Source organism: Oryza glaberrima, chromosome 1 (genome assembly GCF_000147395.1).
Source record: "Oryza glaberrima chromosome 1, OglaRS2, whole genome shotgun sequence".
Classification (NCBI taxonomy): domain Eukaryota; kingdom Viridiplantae; phylum Streptophyta; class Magnoliopsida; order Poales; family Poaceae; genus Oryza; species Oryza glaberrima.
In genome coordinates, this window is record NC_068326.1 from 34,379,514 (window position 1) to 34,396,800 (window position 17,287).

Sequence of the window (17,287 nt, forward strand, 5' to 3'; positions counted from 1 at the left end):
TTAGACAATGGAAAAATTTGGGACATACTGAAAAACTTTGTTTTGTTTCATTTAAAATTAAAATGTTACTCCCACCGTCCCACAATATAAGGGATTTTGAGTTTTTGATTGCAACATTTGATCACTCGTCTTATTCAAATTTTTTATTCAAATATAAAAAACGAAAAGTTGTGCTTAAAGTACTGTAGATAATAAAGTAAGTCACAAATAAAATAAATAATAATTTCAAAATTTGTTGAATAAGACAAGTGGTCAAACATTATAAGCAAAAACTTAAAATCTCTTATATCATGGGATGGAGGGAGTATTCATTTGAAAAGGTAAAAAGAAGAACATAGCAACTGAGGCAGTGAGGCTCAGGTGAAAGTCCTTTTCACTAATCCCTCTCAAGCTCGGGACGGGAGATCTCCATTGTCTCCAATGCGTAGGCCACACCATCGCTTCGGAGCGTGGCAAAGGGTGCTACAGTTCTCCTAGAACCTCCACGGGTTAAATACAGTGATCAGGATCCTCTGCAATCGACTACGGAGAAACTTTCACAAATAGTCAGATTTTAAGAATTTATAGTTGTAGGCCGAGTTTAGTTCTAAATTTTTTCTTTAAACTTCCAACTTTTCTATCACATCAGAACTTTCCTACACACACAAACTTTCAACTTTTCTGTCACATCATTTCAATTTCAACCAAACTTTTAATTTTAGCATGAACTAAACACACCCGTAGTATCAAAGTCAGAAACTCGAAAAACTAGCTTTTAGATTATTTCTTATCAACCGCTTCTCCCAATTTTAAGCTTCTCCAGACTTTGGGCGCTCTCTCAACGCTGCGGATAAATCTGGGCCGTCGATCGTCAAATCGACGACGCTCACGTCGTATCACGTGCCATCCCGCGTCTCCCTCCTCCCAAGCAAAGCCCCCCGGTGGAGTCCACAGTCGCAGGCCGGCAGGCAGGTACGCACCCACCCGCAAATCCGCACCTCCCCACCCCAACTCTCCTCCCAAACCCAGCACACACTCCCGCGAGATCTCTCTCCGCCGCGCCACCGACGCGCCAGATCCACCACCGCCACCGCCATGTCGCACAACCACGGCGACACGATCCCGCTCCACCCGTCGTCGGCGCAGTCCGACATGGACGAGATCGAGAGCCTCATCTACGCGGCGCCCTCCGCCACCGTCCTCCCGGCGCGGCCGCCGTCCCCGCCGCGCGCCTCCATCCCGGTCTCCACCTCCCCGGCCCCGCTCCCGGCCCCCGCCAAGCCCTCCCTCCCCGGCGCGTCCGTCCCCATCATCGTGCCCCAGGCGCCGCCCGCTTCCGTCTCCGTCCCCATCGCCTCCGACGGCTTCGGCCCCCCGCCCAACACGCTCACCGAGCCCGTGTGGGACACCGTCAAGCGCGACCTCGCCCGCATCGTCAGCAACCTCAAGCTCGTCGTCTTCCCCAACCCCTACCGCGAGGACCCCGGCAAGGCGCTCAGGGATTGGGATCTCTGGGGGCCCTTCTTCTTCATCGTTTTCCTCGGCCTCACACTCTCCTGGTCCGCCTCCGTCAAGAAGGTACCTACTCTCCTTCGACAACCAGATCCGCTGGCTGGTTGACTTTGTATGGATCTGGAAATGCTGGTGTTGCCTGCGAAGTATTCGATCTCTTAGGTTTCATGATGCTACGCGTATTATAATGTAGATTGGACTATACATTATTGAACCAGATGATACATTCGATGTTCAAGGCAAATATATGTTCTAACCATTCATATGGAAGCTCTGCTTTAATATTTACAATAGTTGAATAGGTACTGGGTTCATGGTGATAGTAGAGCAATCACTTGCAAGTCACAGTGCTGTGTCCGATTAATTGTATCGTTTTGTCTGCTCAGCTAAGGTTAAATGCTAGGCATGGCTTAAATGGTGTGATTGCTTAAGTGTGGCTACTTAGTTCTACCTCCGATAGTCATTTCTAAGGCAAGAATATCGTTAAATGAACTGATTGTATACTGGTTATGCATAACTTTGACAATTTGGGATTTTGGGTACAATTTATATTTTCTATTCCGCAATATGGTAGCATACTGGATCGTTACCTAACATCTATGTTGTCTTTCAACATACTAGGTCGTTGTCAATATCCAAATGTCTAACTTGATATGAATAGGAAAAGTGTCATAGCAAGTAAACTAATGTAGGTGCGGAGATATGATCGTTGTTGATTAGAGTCTGGTAACCTGCATTAATTATTTTGGTAATTACTGATAGTGGGTGGGCATCTAGAAGAAACCAAAATGCAACACTTCTCATTCAGAGAATTCAAGAACTGATGATGCATTGGTGGGGAGCTGTCTAGATGTTTGATTCGCCATATGGAAGAAATCATAATGGTTTAATGATCTCCTCGTGTATTTGTTTGCCCCATTCAATCACCACAGTTTGAAACTGACCAAATTATTTTGTTTTGGGGGTTTCAGTTATTTTAATCTCTCTGTTGACATAGCATTATGCAGTTTTCTTCTCGACAACACACCCTATGTCCTGATAGTTGTCCATTTGTGGATTATTCCATAGCTTTAATTCTGTTATGCTGATTTCTGTGCTGTTTGTCTTTGTAGTCTGAAGTATTTGCTGTTGCATTCGCTGTCCTAGCAGCTGGGGCTATAATTCTTACGCTAAATGTCTTGCTTCTGGTAAGATCTCTCCCCCTCAGTGAATGCCTGCCTTCAATTTGCAACTCTGCAGAAATAGTCATGTGATAATGTTGTAGTGTCTTGTAATGATTTTCATCAATGTTTCCCTACAGGGTGGGCACATTATCTTCTTCCAGAGCCTCAGTCTTCTTGGCTACTGTCTGTTTCCTCTGGATGTTGGAGCTCTAGTTTGCATGCTGAAGGACAATGTCATACTAAAGATCATCGTAGTGACCGTCACATTGGCATGGAGTTCCTGGGCTGCATATCCATTCATGAGTGCTGCAGTTAACCCAAGGAGAAAGGCTCTGGCCCTGTATCCCGTCTTCCTCATGTATATTTCAGTTGGTTTCCTCATAATTGCCATAGACTAATGGTGGGCTGAACTTGTAGTCAATACCTAAACCGCTGAGATTTTCCTCATTGAACCACCAGAATACATACAGGTTTGGGCAGAGAATGCGCCCCCTTAAGAATTCTTATCTGATTGCATTGTCGATTTTGTTTTTTAAAGGAGGCGTGCATAAGGCTGTAAGATTAGTGGAAATCTATGTGTTGTAAAGGGCTTCTCGTACTTTGGACCACTCAATTGACTGTCATTTTTCCCTCTACTATACGATGTTCAAAGTCTATTGAAGCTAGATAATAACTCCTGCAGTAGTATTTCTATTGTGGTCTGTGGAACCGAAACGCAGAGGATACAGCTCCTCTGTTTCTGCATGTTTTTCTTTTTGGAGATGTGCCATTATGGTTTCATTTTAGGTTGTCATATCTGATCTTAATTTTTGTGAGGCAAACTTTAAAAAAACAGATTTTGTGATTCTGCCTGATACATCATTTGATTTATTTGAGTATATGTTACATGATGATTGTGCCATCAAATTTATATTCCAGACTGCGAAAGGGCTTGTAGCCTAGTGGTTACAAAGAGCCTCAGTAACACTGGCTCTGTGCTTTTAGTGGTAGGCGACATACCCAGGGAGGCGCATGTGATGACTTTGTTAATCTTGTCGGCCCAGTCTTTGAAGATGCTTATAGGGGTAGGGTTTGCGTGCGTGCGTTTATAGGGGTGAGTGTGTGTGGGTTGTGAGTGTATGCGTTGTACTGTATAATTATATTCCAGACTGAAATAAAATTTGTAACTGACAGCCGGTTTGTCGAATTATTTAAGGCTCGTCGCGGCGTGAAGCCGATGGCTCGATCAATACAGGCTTTACTGTAGAAGAACGCCAGGATATCATTAGCAGCAGCAAATCAGCAGAAGCACTGCTGATCTTCTAGCACGAAATCAATTATTAACTGTGTTCCTTCCCTTCTTGGAACTCACCTATCTTCTTTTTTCACACGCACGCTTTTCAAACTGTTAAACAGTATATTTGTTTTAAAGTTTTCTTAAAAAAAAGTTACTTTAAAAGTTATATTAATCAATATTTAATTAATCTCGCTCTAATCGCTTGCTTTGTTTTCAATGTTAGGGAATCTGGCCTCCCGCAGCCGATTAAGTTTATTGTGGTAAAACTAGCCCACCCAAATTTAAATTATAGACTTCACATAAATACTCGTATTTATGGTTAATTTTTTAGTGGCAGATGATGTATTCATCGATAAACGAGATGTTCGTAGTGATTTCGTAAATCTTAAAATATATCTGTCCGGTTTTCTAGAGATATTTTTATAGGATAGAATGTGCTCTATATTCATAGATCTTAGTGTACGTACGCGATGAGCGCATACGTTTATACGTTTTATTTTTTTTTAAAAAAATCATCGACTTTCCGAGGAGATCCATCTACTTACGTCAATTTTAGCAAATGTTCCTGCTCCGTGATTTGGCGGCATTGGCTGCCGGTGTCGCGGTCTCCCGAGTTAATCCAAGCGGGTGCTATGCTGTCTCCTCCTCTTCCGTGCGTATTGCGGACTCCCCAAATCTGACCCACCCTGCCACTGCATCCACCCCTCCACTTCTCCTTCTCCTGCGCCGCCTCATCTTATCTCGCCAATCCCCCTTCGTCGCGCGCGCAAGGCTAAACCCTAGCTCCTCCGCGGCTCCGCCCCCACCGCCTAAACCCTAGTTCGGAGGTAGCCTTCGCGGTCCTCCTCTCCTGTTTGGCTCATCGATTCTACGGTTCGATTGGTTCGGTGGATCGATTAATTCGTTCGTTTGCTTTGCGTGGGTGGGTTTTTGATTGGGTGTGTGTGCGTGTGGTCAGAGTTGCGTGCGGGCGTGGTGCGGGAGGATGGCCGAGCCCTCCAAGGTGATCCACATCCGGAACGTCGGGCATGAGATCTCCGAGGTGAAGAGATGCTGGCGCTTTTGCAGTTCATGAGCTGCTTGTCGGAGTACGATTTTTTTTTTTTGATATTTTCTGTGGTCTTTCTGTTGCATACAGAGCGAACTGCTCCAGGTGGTGCAGCCGTTCGGCACTGTCGCCAAGCTCGTCATGCTGCGTGCTAAGAACCAGGTTTGATCTCGGCTTCTACTTTTTTCTTTTTTTTTTCTGTTGAGTTGTTATAAGTGGACATGCGTGGTTGTAATGTGGTTGTGCTGCTGTTAAAGGCTCTCGTCCAGATGGAGGATTTAGCTTCTGCTGTGAATGTGATCCAATACTACAATACAATTCAACCCAGTGTAAGGTAAGCTTGTTCTTAGACCAGGTGTTGTTGCATCCCAAGGGCATCTCTTCTGGTATAATAGTATTATTTTGACTTTTTGTTAGAATAATTGTTCGGACAAGCTATGTTTGTTGGGGGAAAAACAGCCATTTCTTAAGACTGCTTATAGATCAGCTTCACTGAATATAGGTGCTAATGACTTCTGTTTATATATTTTCTTTTGAAGCTGTTGCACTTATCTGCTATAGGAAAGAGTTGTGCCATTTGTATGTTGCATATGATAATATGATGGTGAAGTTTCATTGTTTCCCATAATTTTGTTATGTTTTCTTTGATAATATAGATACAGATATGATACTCATATTATTATGTAATTTTAAATGTGCTTTTATGCCATATATTAGGGGAAGAAATGTTTACTTGCAATATTCATCCCACCAAGAATTGACTACTGATCAGAGCTCTCATGGACGAAATCCTGATCAGGTATGCTTTCATGATTGTGGACTTTGAGTTTTCCCTCTATTCTAGAGTTTAGTTTTGTTTGGAGTGATGGTTTGCTCTTCTATGATATACGATATTGTAATAATAAGTTTTATTATACCAACCTAACAGAGAATGAGTTTCTGTTACAAGAAAAATACATGGAGAACTTTATCAGTTATTACTGGTGCAAGAAAAATGTGCCTTCTCATAACAGTAATCAATCCTTAGCATGCTCCAAGGTTTTTGGCTATAAGCTGGAAGACTAAGTTCTCATAACTGTATGATTGTCAGTTTTTGTTAGCAAGGTGTATATTTCAGGCATTGACACATGGGATGCAGGATAAGGCTTTTATTTAGTGTAGCTGCTAGATACAGTTTTCTCTTGTTTTACCACCTAGCATGTGATAGTCTTCACATATTACAAAAAGAAAAAAAACATTTTTGTCAAAACATCTTGATTTCAATAGCATTATTATTTTCCATGTACCTATTCATTTGTCCCCACTGATTGATTAGTTTACATTCCTTCTATCTCTCTGCTTTCTCTTCTGTTCCAACTAGATGTGCCTATTCTTCTTTATTCATTCTTCTATCTCTCTCCTCTTTTCTTTCTCGGTACTCGTCTGCTGCTGGGCCTCAGGAAGAACCTAACCGAATTCTGTTAGTAACCATTCATCATATGCTTTACCCTATAACCATTGAAGTGCTCCATCAAGTGTTTTCTCCCTATGGATTTGTGGAGAAGATAGTCACATTTCAAAAGTCAGCCGGTCAGATTCTTTCTACCTCTCATTCTCACTCTATTCTTGCATTTAATGCAGTGTTTTCCTTGCCAGATAGCATGCAGATTATGAGGCGTATTTCATAGTTCCCTCAACTGCATAGTCGTTCAAAAAAAATTAAATTATTTATAATATTCACAGCCATGTTTTTAGTGCATTTTTTTTTTTGCTGGAATGACGATATGTTTACTACATGCTGAATTAAAAGACTTGTTTGCTATGGTGATCTTTTTTGGTGGTGCAGGCTTTCAAACCCTCATACAATATCAGTCACGTCAAAGTGCAATACAAGCTTATGGTGCTTTACATGTAGGTTTCCTGTTCAATATACAGCTTATGGTGCTTTACATGTAGGTTTCCTGTTCATTTCTTATGCTGCTTTTAAACTCACTCTTTTGGAAAATAACATAATCTCAGGGACGGAACATATATGATGGTTGCTGCCAGCTAGACATTCAATATTCTAAGTAAGGCCTGTAGCAATTGCTACACCATATACTTAGTTTTCACACTTAGCTCTCCTGAATCTAACTTGTTCTGTTGAATCTGCAGTCTCAGCGAATTGCAAGTTCACTACAACAACGATAGATCTAGGTATCAGATACCTAATTTATAACTGCAATATTGTTTTGTTCATTGTCAATTTTCTATGGAGCTTGAAAATTCAACTCATTTTGTTTTCCTTGTTCAGAGATTTCACAAATCCATCTTTGCCTACAGAACAACGCTCAAGATCATCTCAGGTATGTCCTCAACTCATTTTGTTCTATTGTTATTTTATATTATCTGTTTACTTTCAATTATTGTTATGTGGACAATTCGATCTGCTATGCTGAAGTATCTCACCTCCATTGTTTCTGTTGTTTGGAACAGCCTAGTTATAATGATCCAAGCAGTTTGTTTGGTTTCCAGCAACCTGGAGGTAAGACATTCCACTGTTCCTTGATTTGTTTGTTATCCATTTTTTCTATATTTGATAAAACATGTTTAACTTATTTCTTTTGATCGTCTCTCTGCTGTACACAGATCCGTATGCACAGGTATGTATTATGAATCCTTAAACCCTGCAGATAATAGCCGCGTTTAGTTTTTACTGCTTCTATCTATGCTTGTCTTAGGTTAGCATGGACATCTCATACAAAGCGTCTGCTGCACTTTGTTATTTTAATATTTCTCCATACCAGATGAGTAAGGCAGCAATGATCGCTGCTGCTTTTGGTGGAACATTGCCTCCTGGAGTGTCTGGCATCAATGACCGTTGCACACTTCTAGTTAGCAATCTGAACACTGATGTAAGATTTCACTAGCTATAAACTCCCCCAAATTCACTTTACCAATATCTTAGTTTTATGGGTTAATCCTTCCATGCAGAAAATTGATGAGGATAAGCTCTTCAACCTTTTCTCAATGTATGGGAATATCGTGCGTATCAAGATACTCAAAAATAAACCAGATCATGCCCTCATCCAGATGGCTGACGGGCTTCAGGCTGAGCTTGCTGTACTGTATTTAAAGGTGCTTCTTGGTCACACATTCTTTTATTCTGGACACTGTCTCTTGTGTGTGTGTGTGTGTGTGTGTGTGTGTGGATGTTGCTGCGTATCACGCTCTGTTCTAATGGCATTTCCTATCCAGGGAGCAATGCTATTCGGAAAGAAGCTTGAAGTGAACTACTCCAAGTACCCAACCGTTACTGCTGATCCAGATGCGCGTGACTACTCAACTTCTCACCTCAACAGATTTAACAGCAATGTGGTGAAGAACTACCGCCACTGTTGCGCCCCAACCAAGATGATCCACATCTCAGCGCTTCCACAGGACATAACTGAAGATACCATCCATTCCCTTGTTGGTGAGCATGGGACTATCGCCAACTCAAGACTGTTCGAGACGAACGGCAAAACGCAGGCCCTTGTGCTGTTTGAAAGCGTGGAAGAGGCAACAGAGGCGCTCGTGGAGAAGCACGCAAGCAAGCTGGACCGAACCAACATCAGGATTTCCTTCTCACAGATGCAGAATATATAGTTCTTTCCTGGGAATTGTGAGGAGCCAAAGCTATAAGCTTACCTTAACTTTTGGATTTCGTGCACTTAGCTTGCATGAACCGATATATGTTTCACCTTTGCCCAAAAAGTGGTGTGAACTGTCTTTCATGTATGGATGGATGGATCAGTTAAACCTTCTCTGTCTTCTCTGTTATGTGATGCCCCCTCTTATGCAATTCAGCATGGATATGTTAAACCTGTGCTCATATGCCCTAAAAATGGTGTACACTATCTTAATGAATATATATCACTGCTGTGGTTTGACGATCGAAAGGATTGGATGCAAGCGCCCTCCATTGATAAAACAAAGAAATGCTCTCACATGGTATAATCAACTCTACGTAATACGAGGTCGACATGATGTTATACATGATATTGTTACAAATGAATTTAATCAGTTGCACTTGCACTAGGGACGTTAACATCTCAGACCAGTCAGCAACCAAAGAGTAGCGCGGCATGTGACACACAACCAATACTATTCCTGAGCATCGATATGGTGCTTCCGCCACCTTCTGTAATGCCACGAGCCTAAGATGGCTCGATCAATCTCACGCCGTGTTCTCCTCTCCAGCCTCCACATTTTGACACAACAGAAACGAAGATGAACAGAGCAATGGTCAGAGCACCAGAGTCACACCGATTCCACACATAACACGATCTGCTTGAGGAGCATGTGCATATTAGTAAACATGAAAACAAGAATTGCTGGGGCTAATTGCTGAGAGATTAATAACCCACCGTGTTGAGCACTTGAGCTCTCGTATGACATTATGTCATTATTCTATTTAGACGGATATTCTGGCTCTTCCTTGGGGTGGGTTCAAGGGACGCGATCACCTGTGGCATAGTCATTCCTCCAGAAACAATTATTTCTGAATGATGCAGAAAGAAAAGAAAAACACTGTATTAGAAATTTAGAATTACATAGGTCAATTGACTTCAGGAAGGTTTTATCATCCACTCTATGCAGAGAGAAATTAAGCACAGGAGAAACCAGTAAAATAGCACATGATCATGCAATATTGCAGTAGGAGATAGTACATAAGCAAGATAGGAGAACCAACCGATTCCTTCTCGAATGGATAAATTTGGTCTTATTATCTCCTCAGAGTTCACCAGAAATATGTCACCAATGTAAAGATGATTTGTTGGCACATAAACGCTGCACAGTTCTTCGTCGCCTTTGTCAGTCTGCCATAGAACACAAACAAGACTAACATAAGAACAAGCACAGTTGCACCTATTACGGATCATACATGGCATGGCATGTCTATGACGAAGCACCTCAATAACAGATTTTTGTTAATCTAACTCATATTTATTCCATATAGAACCCTACATGAATTACCTGAAGAACAACAGTTGATGTTATAAATCCAAATGCATATTCACCAATACGTGGATGCCGAATTATCGCAACTTCTTTAAAAGCTGTTGTGTTTTGATCTGCCAAACAAGATGATTTTATGAGGTAAGTTCATTTGTCCAATGTGGCTGATGATAGTGTCAATGTGTCATGAATATATTTGTGTATGGAAGTATACCTGGTGAAATGGCAGTGCTGACTTGCTTTGATGCAGAGTATATGTGCCGAACAAATGGCATTTTCTTTATAAACCATTCTCCAACCCAAAAGATGGTTGAACCCACCCATGAGGAAACAAATATTCCAACCAGAAAAATGAATACCAGAGAAGTCAGAAAACCAAGACCTGCAGTGTGCCAACAATAATAAGCACTTGCCACAAACATAAAATGGATTTGGTGGTAAAGAGAAATAATATCAGACATACGATTCAGCTTTAGCAAACTATCACTGCAGTAGAGGATCTTAAATCAAGAATAATTTTCACAAATTAATGATAAAACAAAAAGAAAATAGTTGCTAATACCACCAATATTAGTCTCACTCTCTCATCAGTTTAATTTGCACACAGAGCTTGAATTTCAAAGTGTCAGTACATGTTTTCACACATGTGTGCAAGAAGAAAATTAGGAAGTTCAAAGTAGAAAATGTGAGGCTAAATTGAAAACCACAATTACCAAATATGTCGATCCCAAGTTTTGCATATAGTGGGCTGAAAAAGCCATCAACAAATTGAATAAACCACCATGTGATGAAGAACGTGACAGCAACAGGAAACAGAACGACGCTGCAAAAAAAAAAGGGAAGAAGAACAATGCATGATTTTTTACTTTTTTTTTGGTAACATGCTTAACTTGGTTCCTGTCAAAGATGTACCATCCAGTCATAAATTTTCTTGACACCCAACTTTGAAGAACAGCGCAGCATGCCTGCACAAAACACACCAAACTAAGAATGAAATAAATACATGAAATTTTAAGAAGTGCATAAAACTCATTCCTATTGAACACAACTGTTTTTGCAAATTTATGACAAAAATGCAAACAACACTAAGAGATTAGACCAAGGTTCATCTGATTATGATATGTCCATAAATTTATGAACAAAGTAGTGCATTGCATTACTACTCCAAGTAAGGGCATAGATGAAATTTCTTGGAGGCATGGAAACACACTAAGCACAAAAATGTTCAGCCTGCAGAATTAATGAACTGGAAATTTATTCAGTCCTAATTTCTTTCAAAGAAGAACTGTCTACTTGTAGAAGTCTAAATTGCAAGCAGAAAAGCATTGAAAAAACATTGTGTTTCATATTAGGTCCAAATTTATCTATAAACGGCTATTCTAGCACCACTAGTTTGGAATTAGACCATGTTTAGCATAGGACATAAACTGAATGTGGAAACCAAAAGCCCCAGACTCCAAATTTAGCATAGGGACATGCCAAAAAATCTGGTACCAAATCCAGTCACGCTTGAGTATTTAAACATGTTTTTTTTGCAACCACACGATGGCAAATATTCACAAGCTTTCGCATAGCCTAAAATCTCAACAAATCCAACCAGCTAATATGGTGTAAATATCACGCTGCGGCCTTCCTACTCTAGTAGCCCAACCACCAACTACATTGCAGACAAGGGACTAATATGAACTTAGCTAAAAGTTCCTGAATCTAAACCCAGCGAAAGCTAAACCGATCAACCCTTCGGAACAACCCATCGATCTCGGAATCCACGCCCAAAGCTCACGGGAAAAACACGAGACCAAATCCGCACAGATCCAACCACGGGGAAGCAGGAATCCACGCGGCCGACGGGAACGGCGGGGGCCCCCTAACAGGAGCAGCACGGGCGCGCGATTAGCCCCCCAATGCAGCCGCCCCTCGCCGCGAGGCGCAGCACGACGAGCGCGTGGGTTGGGGGGGTTAGATCCAGACCTTGCGGGTGGAGGTGGTGGGCGAGCTGGGCCGCGGCGGCGACTTGGCCGGGTCCTCCGGGTCAACCGCCTCCGCCGCCTGGCTGAGCGGGATCGACGTCGACTCCTCCTTCTCCGCCATGGCTCGCGCCCCTCCTCCTCCTCCTCCTCCAAAGCTAGCTCCCAGCAAGCGGCGCGGCCGGAGACGAGGGCGAGGCGAGGTGAGGCGTCGCTGCCGCTGCTTTTGGCTGGCGGCTAGTAGCAGCAAGCGGTTGATGCTTGGGGTGGGTTGGGTTGCCGAGAGGGAGACGTCAGACGTGGCGTGCTGGCCCCACCTGTCAGTACCGCTTTCCGACGCCGTGAAACCGCCGTCCGCCACGTGGCTTTTCTCGACTTGCTGGCAGGTGGGACCCACCTGCGACGCGGGTACACGTGTCGGCGCGGCCGTGGCTGGCGCGGTTAAGGAGACGGGAGGTGACGGCGTCAACGGGGAAGCGCGTCGGCTGCGGGGTTTGGGCTGGCGGTGAGCTGGCCCGGGTGGAACGGAACGGACGTCGGGTGGGCCGGACGGAAGCGGGGGTTGGAAGGGTAGGACGGTTCGGAATGTGGGGCCCAGTCCACGTCAGTTCAACGGCCGTTGTCCATGCACCCGACGGCGGCTTCGGGAACGGAAGAGAGTTCGTCTGGGCCCACCTATTCGGCGTTTACTTATTGGTCCCACATGTCAGAGGACGGAGTACGTTCCGGACTACCACTTGGAGACGCTAATGGGCCATTTTAGTTTCACAGACTCAACGTGTCCACGTAATAAGAACATGGGCCTGTATGCGGAGTTGGATCTTTGTTCTCAACTTTGCTGGTGCCTAATTTGAAGCCGATAATTAATTCCTATGTCGCTCTTCCATAATCTTGGGCAAAATCATTTCCAATCGGAATAATTAGGTCGACGGCGATCGATGTTGACATGGTGATGTTGGCCAATCTACTACTAATATCCAAGGCGATATCGTTGTTAGAATATCTATCATCCAAGGTCTTGCAAGACATCCACTCATTCTCTAGTATTCTATACTTCTACCATTTAACTATTTCAGATCTTACATACACGCAGGTCTTTTATAGTAAGAATTTATGCTAGTAAATTTGGAGATGCATGCAGTGGTAAGGGGTGTGTGGTTTTAACCCCGAAGTCTCATGTTCAATCCCTAACACGCTCACGATCTATTCTTAAAAAAATATTTGGAGGGTCATCTCTCCCTCAAAATCTCATTTCTTTTATAATAAATTTGTCCTATCTTCTCTTTCTTATAAGCACATATAAAGACATTCCTATTATGTGTTTCTACTTGTCTTCTGTCCGAGTAACTGTTTTTACGCAGAGATAGATTTTAAAAACAATTTTTTTCTAGAAACACGTAATAGAGGGACTCAAAACATGTGTGCACTCGTCCTTACGTACATGCGCGCACATCCTATTTCGATGAACATATCTAAAGACCGGACGGATATATATTGATGTTGGAGATTCCATATGTAACTGTTGATTTGGTTTCTATATATATGATTCGTTTTTTGCACATAAATATATCGATAGTCCCTGCCGTTTTAACGTGAAACCATCGCATTCAAATCACGCATCTGTTTTTTATTTTTCTCGATCAACATAATAATTAGGAGAATACATCTTCAAAACGAGCGTGGTGTCTTGTTTTCATCCAGTAGTTGGTGTAAACGTCCTTAGCGCCAATGTCGTGGTATAAGGTAGGCAAGCATCTAACACTTGTGCAATCCAACTGTCTCACATGTCTACCCAATTCTATAAAACCATAACCAGAGACAAAGATTTTGTGCCTTGTTACCAACCATTACTCTCTCATAAAGAACTCGGAGAATGCATGCTTTTACATCCATCTAACAAATCTAGTCCTCTCATCGTTCTTCCTCTTCTAATTTGCACCCAAAACATGATCAAAGAAAAAGAAAAAGAAAAAAAAAGAGAAAACAATGGAGATGCATCCCATATTCCCACACCACCAAATCTAATCAACGAACAAAAGAAAAAAGATCAGAGCAGAACGCGATCAGACAATCTGCGACGTCCATCTCCGTCTCTCCGTCTCATCCCAGCCGTCCGTGCTTACCTTATTCTTCCAGAAGCGAAAGAGAGCAGGACAGAATCCGGCAGCTACTGCGTGTGCGGCGGCGGCGGGTGGTGGTGATAGCTCGACTCCGACCATGACGCCGCCGTCGCCGGGTAGACCAGGGCGTTCTCCCAGTTCCACTCCTCCGCCGCCGACATGCTCTGGTGCGAGCCGCCGTGGGACGAGTAGTAGTTGCCCGGCGCGGAGGAGGTGGAGGAGGGGACGGTGGCCACGGAAACAGAGGGGGTAGGGAAAGAGTAGTAGGAGCCGAGGAAGCCGCTCATGGCGCCGCCGCCACCGCCTCCGTAGGGATTGGTCATGGAGCCACCGCCGCCGCCGCCGCCGTAGAACGGAAGAAGGGTGCCTTGGTTGGGGGTGGCGGTGGTAAGCCTCCCCTGCAGAAGCATCTGGTAGCGCAGGTACTCGGCGCTCTGGGAGGCGCCGGGGTAGATGGCCGCGGAAGGCGATGCCGCCGCGACCGGCGCCGGGGGCGGCGCCGCGGTGGTGGTGGTGGCGGCGGCCGGGTAGAGGCGCGCGTCCTCGGGGAAGTTGAGCTTGGCGCGGCTGCCGCGGAACCGGAGCGCGGCCTCGTCGTAGGCCCGCGCCGCGGCCTCCGCCGTCTCGAACGTGCCGAGCCACACCCGCGCCGCCTTGTGCGGGTCCCGGATCTCCGCCGCCCACTTCCCCCACGGCCGCTGCCGCACCCCGCGGTACCGCCGCCGCGGCGTGTCGGGCCCCTCCGCGTTCCCGCCGCCGCCCACAGGCGAGTGGTGCTCGTCCATGGTCGCCGCGCTCGCGCTCTGGGTGTCCGAGCTCTGCTCCGATCCTGCACACGCAACCACATATTTATACACGCGACCGCACGAGGCGTGAGCAAACGACACAGAGAAAGAAAGAAAAGAGCAAATGCGAATTCAAAACCTGCTCGCTTTACCACTACTAACTACTATACACACACATGTAGTATATGAAATATGAATGCGATGTGGCGCAATATAAATTATAAAATGAGAAGTGGACGATCTCTATCACAAAACGAGTGTAATTATTTTTGGAATGAACTATACAAATGCAAGTGATGACATGACACCAGCTTATAATTTTATTCAGACAGCTTTTTTTTTTGCCCATGTACTTTTAATAACATTTTTTCCTCATTTATACTTTCCAGTAGTATCTTTTGTGAAGTGTATATATCCTGTGTGTTACGCAAGCACATCGAGAGAGAGAGAGAGAGCAAATGCAGTGCACGCATGCAGCAGCGCTGCCCAACGGATTCACATGGGGAATGGCTTAGCTGTATCTTTGTTGTGTTGCGGAGGTGCAGTGGATTCGAAGACTTTTTTTGTGCTGTGCCGGTGAATGGCGTACAACTGTGTCGTGCAGATATGGTTTGTTTTGAACCCCTGATGTCAGCTGTAACATGCAGATATGGCGACCACCCTGCCGCTCCCGTCAAATACTTTGATATTAAGCTTCGGGTCACGCATGCGTGTGACTTATCGTTACGCTCGCAACTGCATGGGTATGCATACTGTCTCCCATTTGTTTCGTAGTGAAGTGGTATTGCTATTTAAGCTTAATAAAGAAAATTGTTGGTTTTGGGCGAAAAGAAAAGGAAAATAATGTTTTTTATGTTTGAATGGAACTCCGCTGTAAAGCTTTAAACTATATAGAGGTGCAATTGGTTTGTCATTTTCCGTTCGCTTAACTAAGGGTATAACACCGGAAAAGACTATACATACTATATTTTTCTTACTAAAACCGATGTGTCATGCTATGAGTATATCTAGATTTTTTATAACATTTATCTATCTAAATCAAACGGTTGAGATTATTATTGTTAGTATAAATTTTAGTACATGTAGCAGTGCTCGGGTACATGCATGCTCTGGAAATTTTTTTTAAAGAAGGTCACCACATGTGTATATTGCACCGTACAAATTCCAAATGGAGAATTTTTTTTTAGATACTTTGAACAGAGGATATGATATGAAACCGAAGTTAAAATATACGCAAAAGCGCTTATATTTGGTGAATTTTTGGGGGGCATGCCTAAAAAGTTGCAACTGGTTTGTCCATTGACCATGCTTGCCACGTTTCGTGAAAAAAAAGTGGCAAAGCAAAGAGCAGAAGTAGGTAAGCAAAGCGTACGCGTGTTCGCTGTTCCATTACCTGCGAACTCCGGCGATGGCGCGCCCCCGCAGGCGTATCCCGCCAGCTCGTGCATTGCCTGCTCCTCCCGCCTCCTCTCCTGCACGCCACGCGCCGCCGCCGCCGCCGCTGACGACGACGGCGACGGCGACGGCGACGACCACGCCCACTTGTCGCCGTCGCCGTCGCCGCCGCCGCCGCCCGCCACGACGCGCGCCAGCGCCGACACCATCGTCGACATCTCCTGCGCCTGGTAATACCCCGACATGAGCTCCGACGCCCCCGCCACCGTCATTGCCGTCGCCGCCGCCGCCGCCGCCGCACGCCCGTCGCCGCCGCCCTTCACCGGCCTGCCGCCGCCGCGTGGTCCACGTTGGTCTGCCAGGTCGAAGCACATCAACGTCTCATATGCACCGGAGTCTCTCTACTACAGAGTCGCTTCGATGCAAGAGAGAGGGATCAGAATTCAGAGGAAAGGTTTATCTCGTTAATTCTCGTTTCAACCCTTCCGAAAGTTTTCAGCGGACGACTCGCGCATTTATAGGGCTAGTTTGTGGCGTGCGTATTCTAGTAATCGGCACGAAGAGAGAGAGAGAAAAAAAAGAAGAAATTAAAGGAGATTAAGCAACGTGACAGAATAGCCGTCTTCTAAAGCTGGTTTCAAACCTGCATATCTCATCCCTTTGCAGCAACGCTTCCCTTGGTTTTGTTTATTCTGTTTTTGTGAATTTATTTATCTATATCCCGGTATGAACAAGCGTAGTAAATCTTTGATCGGTTTACGGTTTACGGTTGGAAATTATCATCGGTAATTCTTCTTTTTTTCTAAGGATTAGCGTGGGCAAATTAATTACCAGGTCGGCAGTAGGATCAAGTGATTAGTACGAGACTACGAGTGATTAAGCTTGTGCCGACATGGCGCACGTCGTCGTGGCGAGCGCAGCGCCGGCACCCGAAGCTTTGACGCGGTCAGCGTCTCGTATCCGACATAAATTCGTTGGGTAGCCCTGACCCAATTCCGTTTCTTCCATTCATTTTCTTTCTTTTTTCCGTTGCTGGTTTGATCTTTTCGTTCTAAGAATGAAAAAATATATATATCCAAAATT

The 17,287-nt window shown here is 44.4% G+C and overlaps 4 protein-coding genes across 8 annotated transcripts; 2 read left to right on the plus strand and 2 right to left on the minus strand.

Annotated features, from left to right (window-relative positions):
• The first annotated feature begins 944 nt into the window (after window positions 1-944).
• LOC127761676 (protein YIP4b-like) lies at window positions 945-3,327 on the plus strand. Its single transcript, XM_052286005.1, has 3 exons — window positions 945-1,557; window positions 2,604-2,678; window positions 2,792-3,327. Exons 1-3 carry the CDS (start codon window positions 1,075-1,077, stop codon window positions 3,050-3,052), a joined length of 819 nt encoding a protein of 272 aa, XP_052141965.1. The 5' UTR covers window positions 945-1,074; the 3' UTR covers window positions 3,053-3,327.
• Window positions 3,328-4,549: 1,222 nt separating this feature from the next.
• LOC127769627 (polypyrimidine tract-binding protein homolog 3-like) lies at window positions 4,550-8,758 on the plus strand. 5 transcript variants are annotated; one of them, XM_052295254.1, is made up of 15 exons: window positions 4,564-4,757; window positions 4,889-4,972; window positions 5,069-5,140; window positions 5,236-5,312; window positions 5,696-5,777; window positions 6,418-6,547; window positions 6,804-6,868; window positions 6,977-7,026; window positions 7,112-7,153; window positions 7,251-7,302; window positions 7,433-7,481; window positions 7,586-7,599; window positions 7,678-7,851; window positions 7,931-8,074; window positions 8,195-8,758. In XM_052295254.1, exons 2-15 carry the CDS (start codon window positions 4,916-4,918, stop codon window positions 8,582-8,584), a joined length of 1,398 nt encoding a protein of 465 aa, XP_052151214.1. In that variant the 5' UTR covers window positions 4,564-4,757; window positions 4,889-4,915; the 3' UTR covers window positions 8,585-8,758. The 5 variants fall into 5 exon arrangements, with proteins under 5 accessions (XP_052151199.1, XP_052151191.1, XP_052151206.1 ...); XM_052295260.1 differs by having other exon boundaries at window positions 4,568-4,757; window positions 7,744-7,851; XM_052295239.1 differs by having other exon boundaries at window positions 4,550-4,803; window positions 7,931-8,758.
• Window positions 8,759-8,904: 146 nt separating this feature from the next.
• LOC127769667 (protein LIKE COV 2-like) lies at window positions 8,905-12,155 on the minus strand. Its single transcript, XM_052295282.1, has 8 exons — window positions 11,909-12,155; window positions 10,850-10,902; window positions 10,651-10,760; window positions 10,152-10,319; window positions 9,956-10,053; window positions 9,672-9,798; window positions 9,346-9,479; window positions 8,905-9,265 (listed from the first exon to the last, which is right to left on the minus strand). Exons 1-7 carry the CDS (start codon window positions 12,026-12,028, stop codon window positions 9,376-9,378), a joined length of 780 nt encoding a protein of 259 aa, XP_052151242.1. The 5' UTR covers window positions 12,029-12,155; the 3' UTR covers window positions 8,905-9,265; window positions 9,346-9,375.
• A 1,574-nt stretch (window positions 12,156-13,729) lies between these two features.
• On the minus strand, window positions 13,730-16,679 carry LOC127769657 (ethylene-responsive transcription factor ABR1-like). Its single transcript, XM_052295270.1, has 2 exons — window positions 16,203-16,679; window positions 13,730-14,853 (listed from the first exon to the last, which is right to left on the minus strand). Exons 1-2 carry the CDS (start codon window positions 16,576-16,578, stop codon window positions 14,072-14,074), a joined length of 1,158 nt encoding a protein of 385 aa, XP_052151230.1. The 5' UTR covers window positions 16,579-16,679; the 3' UTR covers window positions 13,730-14,071.
• Window positions 16,680-17,287: the final 608 nt, after the last annotated feature.

Bases quoted from the DNA above. Each gene is read 5' to 3' on its own strand.
- LOC127761676 (XM_052286005.1), top strand. From the start codon at position 1,075: ATGTCGCACAACCACGGCGACACGATCCCGCTCCACCCGTCGTCGGCG. The intron at 1,558-2,603 runs GTACCTACTCTC...TTGTCTTTGTAG, and splicing joins GGTCCGCCTCCGTCAAGAAG to TCTGAAGTATTTGCTGTTGC. The intron at 2,679-2,791 runs GTAAGATCTCTC...GTTTCCCTACAG, and splicing joins CGCTAAATGTCTTGCTTCTG to GGTGGGCACATTATCTTCTT.
- LOC127769627 (XM_052295239.1), top strand. From the start codon at position 4,916: ATGGCCGAGCCCTCCAAGGTGATCCACATCCGGAACGTCGGGCATGAG. The intron at 4,973-5,068 runs GTGAAGAGATGC...TGTTGCATACAG, and splicing joins TCGGGCATGAGATCTCCGAG to AGCGAACTGCTCCAGGTGGT. The intron at 6,548-6,803 runs GTCAGATTCTTT...TTGGTGGTGCAG, and splicing joins CACATTTCAAAAGTCAGCCG to GCTTTCAAACCCTCATACAA.
- LOC127769667 (XM_052295282.1), bottom strand. From the start codon at position 12,028: ATGGCGGAGAAGGAGGAGTCGACGTCGATCCCGCTCAGCCAGGCGGCG. The intron at 10,320-10,650 runs GTAATTGTGGTT...GGCACACTGCAG, and splicing joins ACTTGGGATCGACATATTTG to GTCTTGGTTTTCTGACTTCT. The intron at 9,799-9,955 runs GTAATTCATGTA...GTTCTATGGCAG, and splicing joins CATCAACTGTTGTTCTTCAG to ACTGACAAAGGCGACGAAGA.
- LOC127769657 (XM_052295270.1), bottom strand. From the start codon at position 16,578: ATGTGCTTCGACCTGGCAGACCAACGTGGACCACGCGGCGGCGGCAGG. The intron at 14,854-16,202 runs GTAATGGAACAG...TTGCGTGTGCAG, and splicing joins GCCATCGCCGGAGTTCGCAG to GATCGGAGCAGAGCTCGGAC.